General features: G+C 34.3%; 1 protein-coding gene across 1 annotated transcript; it reads right to left on the reverse strand.

The window, feature by feature from the left end:
* Positions 1–2,197: 2,197 nt before the first annotated feature.
* Positions 2,198–3,901, reverse strand: LOC133778785 (myosin-9-like). Its single transcript, XM_062218808.1, has 7 exons — positions 3,890–3,901; positions 3,397–3,567; positions 3,178–3,309; positions 2,964–3,073; positions 2,809–2,869; positions 2,420–2,597; positions 2,198–2,286 (listed from the first exon to the last, which is right to left on the reverse strand). The coding sequence occupies exons 1-6, from the start codon at positions 3,899–3,901 to the stop codon at positions 2,538–2,540; spliced, it is 546 nt and encodes a 181-aa protein (XP_062074792.1). The 3' UTR covers positions 2,198–2,286; positions 2,420–2,537.
* Between the last annotated feature and the right edge of the window lie 5,535 nt (positions 3,902–9,436).

Genomic DNA, 9,436 nt, shown 5'->3' on the forward strand with positions numbered 1-9,436 from the left:
TAGAGAAATATAATCTTTTTTTACTTACACAAAATTAGGAAAAAAAATATGAAAGTTGAAGCCAAATAAGGTAACATAAATAGATTTTTATTAATTACTCAAATGTAATTACAATATTTAGTCTACTAGTCTAGGCTTAAGAAATCATATTACAACATAATTTATGGCCAATTCAGATTCCTTTATCACTAAATACAAAAAAAGAAATGTATACAAAATTTAGTGAAATACATTCTTCCATTCTAAAGGCCTCAACTACAAATGTTGTCAAGAATTGCTCCAAAGAAATCATCTCAATATACCTGCACATTGTAAAACAAAAGTCTTAATACTAAGAACATAAGACTTAAGCTAGTTTCCACCTGTAAGCATATAAAGTTTAAATTAAATTTGTAATAACTCCAAAACTTGACGAAACAGCAGGGTATAGCAAGATGTACTACCATGCAAAACAATGACTGAAGTAACAAAACATGCAACTTAAAACAAGGCTTGTGAAATGTATCAAGATAACAAATATATCATTCTCAATGATCAAAAAGTATGTGAGGAAGAATTGATTCCAGAACTCTAAATTCTGTCAATATATCCCCGAAAAAATTAAAGAATAAAAACAGAATCACACTTTGACTTCTTATACAACAAAATCATAAAGAAAAACAATAAATTAAAAATGCACCTGGAAACTTCTTTAGCATCTTTAATATAAGGTTTAGCCCAATTTCTGCAATAAAACTAAAAATAAAGTTAAAAAAAAGAACTCTTTCTAATAAAAAGAAAGAAGAATGTCACCTGGAAAGAAAAATTAATCACGAGAAGGAGCAGCCAAAAGAATTATATAAAAAAAAGAAGAGTAAAAACAAAAAAGAATGGATTCTAGACATGTCTCATAATAATTGGACCTTTTTATTAAACTTCATGGAGACAAGACTCACAATAAAATTGTCTAGCAAAGTGAGGAACTTTCATTCTTGGGATCCTGCATCATTGGCAAAGTGAGGAACTTTCATTTATTGTGGTGATTTATAAGACTTTAGTTCTTAGAAAAATTGTTGATATGATGCACCATTTGAACAAGATGTGTATTATCAACTAAATTAATAAGATAGTATTTTGAAATAAACATGTGCTTCCTTATCAATTATCAGGTATTCTGGTTAGGACAACAGAAACTGACAAGCATTCCACTCTTTTTTCCCTTTCATTCTTCAGTTTTATTGAGAATTTTGACACTATTTTGGTTACATCATTAGAAATGACAAGACAAAAAAATTGCATCAGACTAGAGGAAAAAGTCATACATAACTGATAACTCTAAAGTGTCTAAGAATCATTAACATTTTTTTAACTAGAGAATACTACTATAATTATTTTTGTGGGATACACATTACTACAAAGAAAGCAAAAAATCTAGAAAACAAACAAATTTATTGAGTTTTGATAATACTTTTTCAATAGCGGATTGCACATTGGAAATATATTAAGAGGCCACCCAAGGCCAAATGAATTAGTTAACTTACTTTCTGTGGGCAGTTTCTCCAGAAAGCATGACCGCATCAGCACCTTCCCGTGAGCAAAGCTGAAATGCATTGTGGACAGATGAATGACTACAAATTGCAGAAAATGGAAGAGTGATCACATTTAAAATAACATACATTTCAGACTTAAGAGTAAATCAACTTGAAAGAAATTATCTAGTTTTCTCCAAACTCACAGGATTAAGACCAAGCAGCTTTTGATTGGCTAGAGCTATAACCTAGAGAGAAGAAGGACAAATATAAATGAATGAAAAAAAATGCTTACTAAATCAGGAACAGTATAGGGATTACAAGTACTAAAATCTTAAAGAAAACGCTTCATTTATTTCATAGTCCATAGACAAGAATAAGTTAGCATTGACAATATAGAAAATGGAAATACAAACCACTATCTTTCAATTTAATACTTCTAAAAGTAAAAAATAATCAGTCATATCCTATAACATGCCATGCACCCATAAATTCAGTTGGCATATTGCTCAAATTTCAGTTGAAATAGCTCTTTATAGCAACTGTATATCAATTACACATGATATCATTACCTGGATAATAATAGCAGCCCTTGTCTGCTTCCGGAACTTAAGGTCACTACGAGCAGCCATCCCACATATACATGTTTGAATTAAAACAGCTGAAGAGTACAACTTCTGGTATTCATTCTTAGAAAGACATATACGATAATGTGTCTGGATTTTAACAGAAGCAGCCTCCCTTCTCTTGCATTCATACTGATAGCGTGCAACTTGTCCTGCCATAGATCTAAAGAAACAAAACATTAGTCATATAAAATTTTGTATCAATGGATAATAGTCTACGTTCAATAGTCTCATGGCCTGGAAAGTGACTTTCACGAACAAGAACAAGTGGAAACTATTGTTTACCTCTACAAAAGGCTTGAATCTGAATGGAAGAAACCCGTAACAAGATAAAGCTTTTCTGAGCAAGATAAGATCGAACTTTCCTCTGTATGACACCTGTTGATCTTCCTAAGACCTCACTTCAACAATCATCCAATTCTGCTATCTGGCCAGCTCTGAGAAACACTTTGGTTTTACCAATCTGTCATTGAAATAGTTAAAACACAAACAAATCAAGAAAATTCTCCATTACAAGTAGCTTCTAACCTTAGAAGTAGAATAAGATTAGTTTATAAAATTCTAGAACCTTTGAAACTAGGACTGAACTGCTAAGGAAAATAAAATTCGGGGTGGGTAATTAGGAACAACAGTGGATCAAAATAAAAGGCATTAAGTAATCTACAAATGATTACCTGATAACCCTTGAGATTTACCTTCTCTAGAAGGCGCTTACAAGCAGTTACTTCATCGCAGCTAAAAGTAGACAATTTAAAAATATACATATCACTTCCAGAAATCTAAAAAATAATACTAATAATAATTATGTCCTGAATTTTGATTAACCTACCTCCCAGCAAAGACATTAGGTGCCAAGATGCCAAAACGACCTACAAATTCACGGAATGGCTTTCTTGTAGGATATCCAGCACAACTAATCCTGATGGCCTCCATAACTCCCTGGAATAAGATATTTATTAATTACATCATGTCGATAATGCAACCAAACATAATCAAATGATAGTGAAACAAAAACATCTGAAAGACCACAGTAATATACTTACCCCACAACGAAGCTGCTGCAAAATATTGTTATTCTCAAATATAGACGGCTTTAGAAGATTATTGGGCTTTTCACATCTTATGTAGTGTAGCTCAGTGACACTCAACGTTTCAAGCAAAGATTGTAGTTGTTGCTGTAGAAAGTACAAGAATGATGATAGTCACCATCAAGGAACTGACCTTTTCTCCCAAGGATATACATATTAGGATAGAAAACAGACCTTAAAGCGAGAACCTATTGAAGAGAATTTTGATGATTTGGAAGATTCTTCTAGTAAAGGAGGGAACAAGCCTGAAACAAAAGAACAATGGGAAGCATCCAAAAGTTCTTGATGTTCAACAACAACATAATCTTTGTTCTTATCCAAGAAGAGCTCCGTTTGATATGTAACCTGACAATAAGATTTTAACAGGGATATATATATTGAGCAATTTTTTGCATCCTCTTCTACATGATTAAATGATTATGATATTTAATAATATAAATATATATAATTAAATTTTACACTTACTTCTCCAGCATAATGACAAATTGTAAAGTCACTACGTTCTAATTTCGGCTTGAATACTTAGAATTAACAAAATAAATTAAAACATTAGATAAATAATTTAATTTAATATTAACAATTTAATAATTTTAAAATAAAGTGAAAAATTATAATTTAATATTAACAAATTTAGTAATTTAAAGCGAATGTACAGTTCAAGACATACAGCTAATGACATGTTATGGCATCATATTGGGAGATCAATAGAAGATGGGGTGATGCGTCATCCGGTTGACAGGTCTGCAAGGAAAGACATTGATGCCACCCATCCTGATTTTGCAAAAGATCCTAGAAATGTTCGTCTAGGCTTGGCTGCTGATGGGTTTAATCCTTTTGGCAACATGAGCTTATCATACAGCATGTGGCCTGTGATTTTGACGAACTACAATCTCCCCCCTTGGCTATGCATGAAGGAAGAGTATTTTATGCTAACTCTGCTTATTCTTGGACCAAAATCACCGGGTAAAGACATGGATGTATTTCTAAGACCCTTGGTGGATGAGTTAAAACAATTGTGGATTAACGGGGTCGACACAAGAGATGGCACAAGGAATGAATTGTTCAAGATGCGTGCAACCCTTCTGTGGACAATTAACGATTTCCCTGCTCGTAGTAGCTTGTCTGGTTGGAGCGGGCAAGGGTATAAAGTATGTCCAATGTGCAATGAAGACACCACTTCCATTCGAGTGATTGGTAAGACATCGTATGTCGGTCATAGGCGATTCTTGAGGAGTAATCATAAGTATAGAAGGGACAAGGAATTTGATGGCAAAGTTGAGAAAAGAAATCCTCCACAACAGTTTACTTGTCAACAAGTTTTAGATCAAGTCAATGCTTTACCGCTTCAAGTGTCTGGTAAACATGACAGATTTGGGGGGGTGAAGCGCAAGCGAGGTGTAGGGGAAAGTAATTGGAGGAAAAAAAGTATTTTCTATGAACTTGATTACTGGAGTTCAAATCAGTTAAAACACAACCTAGATGTGATGCATGTTGAGAAGAATGTGTGCGACAGTCTCCTTGTGACTTTGTTAGATAATGATAAATCTAAGGACACCACTAACGCAAGACATGATTTAAAGAATATGGGGGTTAGGAAATCGTTGTGGATTTACGAGGATGCCAATAAAAGGTTAATGAAACCACATGCTCCATACGTGTTCACTTTTGAACAGAGGCGAGATTTTTGTCAATTTTTGAAAGGAGTGAAGTTGCCCGATGGTTTTTGCTCTAATCTAAAGAAAAAAGTCACAGACAATGACTCAAACATTGTTGGGTTGAAGTCCCATGATTGTCATGTGATAATGCAACGATTATTTGTAGTAGGTGTTCGCAAGTTTTTACCAGAATCTATATCCACTGCCATCACTTTATTGTGTAATTTCTTCAAACAATTGTGCTCTAGGACACTGAACGTTTCTGATATGGAGAAAGCTAAGGATGACTTGATTGTTATTTTATGCAAGATGGAGTTGATTTTCCCTCCAGCATTCTTTGACATAATGATCCATCTGGTTTTGCACTTGCCTGATGAAGCAATATTGGGAGGACCTGTATTTATGACGTGGATGTATCCTTTTGAAAGATACATGAAAAAATTAAAAAACTATGTCAGGAATAAAGCTCGTCCTGAAGGATCTATAGCAGAAGGATATGTTGCAGATGAGGCTTTGACATTTTGTTCAATGTATTTCAAAGGTGTGGAAACAAAATTTAATCAACCTGATTGTAACGAAGATGCACCGTATGTGAATCGAAACCTCACAGTGTTTGAATCTCAATGTCGTCCTCTTAGTAAGGGAATTCCCGTGCCCCTCGATGAAAATACTCGGAATAAAGCTGAGTGGTTCATATTGGATAATTCTCCAGAAATTGAAGTGTATTTAGAGTAAGTACATAATTAATATTCATTTTATTCTTTGTTCAATCTACTCCTTAATTAACAATATTGACATTGTTAATTAATTAACAGGGAACACCTAACTGAGGTGCAACAAAGAGATATGGCTGCCAATCATAAATTGATACATAAGAAAGAGTTTCGTTCATGGTTTCATAAGAAGGTAACTTGTCCTTAGCAAATTTCATACTACAAATTACATTCTCATTCTAATATATTTATTTATTATTAGATATATGACTTGCACCAGCTTGGGTCATTAGAGCATGCTGATGAATTACTAGCTTTAGCATCTGGGTCAGATCTATTGGCTTACTCCTACCAAGCATGTATAGTGAACGGAGTTCAATTTGTTTCATACAATCGAGATCAGAATCGAATTACACAAAATAGTGTGGAGTGTGTGTTGCTGGAACAGAAGGTTTTAACTATTACGGGCAACTTGAAGAAATACTCCAGCTGTCTTTTCCTGGTTCTTATTCGGTGGTATTATTTCGATGTAAAAAAAAAGAAAACCATCACTGTAAATAATATTACTAGTATCAATGTTAGCGGTGAATGGTATAAAGATGAACCGTTCATACTAGCTAGTCAAGCAAAACAAGTATTATACATCGATGTTCTCGTTAGAGGACAAGATTTGAAAGTTGTCCAAGAAGTGAATCATCGGCAAGTTTGGGACTTTCCATATGCTTCAAATATGATTGCTGATGTTGATGTTGTACATGACACCAACTCATCGAATTTTGTTTTGACTGTGGATCTCGGAGAGTTGGTTGTTCAGCAATCTGATGTACCAGCGACTCAAGTCAACACAGCCCATCGACCTTCTTTAGTTGTTTAAGAAGATGATGGATTTATTAATGACAATGAAGATGATATGGCAGACAGTGTAGAAGAAGCAGAAGATGAGGATGAATTAATTGTCGACCTTAGTGATGATAATACTGATGATGTGTGCCCGATAGATGTTGATGTAATTAGTGAGGATAGTGACTATTCTACTTAGTTTTGTATCTAGTGTTCAATGTATTATACATATTGAGAAATAAAAAGTTCGTTTCCAAATAGCATGTTTCAAATTACCTAATCAATTGAAATAATACTCAATAAATTAATTATAAATAATAATTAAATATTAAAATAGATAGGTTAAATTACTGTCGTGTTAGTAGATGTCAGCAGATGTGGCTAGAGCTCACGGTGGAGACGCTGGCGGTGATCCTCCACCGGATCCTACTATGTAGAGTCCAAGAACTTTACTTAGCTAAGATAGATAGTAGTATGATAGTATTTATAGCATTATCTTTGTTACTGTGGATTTTTGGTTCAGACCGGGAATTATTTGGACACTCATAGTAGTACTTATAGATTTTCTAAGTTTAATCTATAGTTTAAGAATATTAAGTATAACCTAAGGTTTGATTAATGTGACTGATATTAAGGATTATATTATTATATTATAAGGTTTAGACATCAACCAATAGGATTTTAAGCACATGTTTTGAATGGTAATTAAGGATTAAGTATTTTTGAGGATTAAATTAAATAAGGGTAAAAGTTTGAATGAATAGGGTCAGTCAGCAGCTTTGAGCACGTTGAGGGCTTAGTCAAGGCTGTTTACTCCATTCAAACTCAGCTAAAAATGTGTAAATTCGTGTTTAAATATTCAGCGTATGCCGATATATCGCAGCTATAGGGGGCGATATATCGCAGCACGTAGATACGGAAAACACGAATCGATGCACGGTCGCCTCGGGCATACTGGCCCAGGCGATATATCGCCTATAGGGGGCGATATATCGCCTCCACCAGCATGAATTCAAATACTTTTGAATTCCTTTCCCTTCAGCCATTCAAACTCCTTCAACAGTCCAGCATCTTCTGAACGAGTCTTCAGCCTCTGCTGAACGATTATTCAAATGATTTTTACCTAAAAAGCCATTATTTTTATTCAAGTAAAATCAAGATATTTTCATTCCCAAACTCTATAAATAGGACCTAGTACCCAGCCATTATTCACCATTTGCTCTAAGTTCAGAAGCTGCTAGTGTTAAGTGAGTGTGAGAGTGTAAACACTTGGTTTGGGGAAAAACTATAAGCTTAAACATCATAAGCTTATCAAACACTTTGGGAAGTGAGTTCTATAGTATTTCGGTGAAGGTTAGAGTGATCTTGCAATCTTTGAGGTAAACCCAAAACTCTAGTTCCTTTCTGTATTTTATGTTATTTCTTTTCTCAAAACCTTCTACTCAGTCCCCTAACCTTATTCTTATTTTGGTTAGGGAATCCAAGCTCTTAAGCATATAAGTTGGTAAGTATGTTTTTATGGTTTAGTCTTTCCATCTCTTTCATTTCATTTCCTTCTTTCAACTCACTCGTGTTCATTATGGTTTTAGGAGTGTTCCAAAAGTCCCAACTCAGTCCATAATCCCGGTAACTTTGGTAAGGAAAATAGGCTAGAATATATATGTTTATGTTTATGTTATCTTTTGTGTTATGATATGATATGGGTATGTTATGAATATGTTGTGCATGTGTATGTTGTAGGCTTGGGCATATGCCCTATTTGACTAACAAGACCCCAAAAAGATTGTGGGCATAAGCCTATTTAGCTGGTAGGACCCCACTAATCTCATGGGCATAAGCTTGTTTAGTCTATGGGACCCCAAGTATAATGGCCATTATAATAAGTGTATTATGTGTTATGATATGTCTTTACGTTATTATGACATTATGTTTATGTTTATGACTATGTGTTAGATTTTCCTTGCTGGGCATTAGGCTCATTCCTTTCTGTTTATGTGCAGGAAATAAGCTTTAGAGGCGGAAAGATTCGTGACGCTTAGAGGATGTGTATCGATGGTGAATGGAGTCAAGGGGCCGAGCGTTATTCGATTCGAGGATGTAGTATTGTTTATGCTTTTATGGTTTTAAATGTATTTTCCGCATTTTCTATGTAACTCTTTTTAGTTTTTAAGTTATTTTTGTTTTAAAGACAATGGGTACCCATATCCTACTTATTTTATGAAAGTAACCTTTGTTTCCATAAGTTTTCAATAAAAGTATGGTATTTCCGCAAAAATGTAAGTTTTATGTATAGATTCGTTAATGGTCCAAATAGTCTAGATTAGTGGGTCGTTACAGTTGGTATCAGAGCAAACGGTTCCTTCGCATGAAGTTCTCCTCGATACACATGCTCAAAGCTCCGAATCGGACTGCCAAGTAAGTGTTTAAGTTACAAGTTACAAGTTACTTTGTCTATGTGTATAGCTAACAACTTTAGTGTTTATGTTTCAGTTAAAAATGAATGGAGCTTTAACCTACCAAGATGTCCGAGCCATTAAGGCCTTAAAAAGAATAAGGGAGCCAAGAAACACCGTAGGAGCCTTAGAAAGGATTACACGAAGGTTGCTTTTGTTTCACCAAGCAATAGGTGGCCTTCAAGAGGCTAAACAAATAATGCTAAGATCAACAGAACAATATGTATTAGTGATTAGGTTGTTTAAAGATTTCCATCCTGTAATAGCAGCCTTAGAAGAAATATGGGAAGAAATGAATGATGAGGATGAATCACCATTAGCAATGAGATACTATTTCCTCTTAGTTAGGTTCACCGCAAAATTTGAATTTCAATTCACCAAGGAGCAAAAGAATAGGATTCTCACAAACCTTCCTAGAGGGCATTTTGATGCTCATGATAATGATGACTATGAGGCTATAGATGATGATATGTTAGATGACGGATCGGATGTAGAAGATCCCGATTTTTAGATTAGTAGTTTTTATTTGTTTTATTTACTTTTATGTTATGAT

This window comes from Humulus lupulus, chromosome 5 (assembly GCF_963169125.1).
Source record: "Humulus lupulus chromosome 5, drHumLupu1.1, whole genome shotgun sequence".
NCBI classification, from domain to species: Eukaryota; Viridiplantae; Streptophyta; class Magnoliopsida; order Rosales; family Cannabaceae; genus Humulus; species Humulus lupulus.

Excerpts from the sequence above, each read along its gene's own strand:
- LOC133778785 (XM_062218808.1), bottom strand. Across the intron at positions 2,870-2,963 it reads CCTAATGTCTTTGCTGGGAG|CTGCGATGAAGTAACTGCTT; the intron begins GTAGGTTAATCA and ends GTCTACTTTTAG. Across the intron at positions 2,598-2,808 it reads TAAATCTCAAGGGTTATCAG|ATTGGTAAAACCAAAGTGTT; the intron begins GTAATCATTTGT and ends TTTCAATGACAG.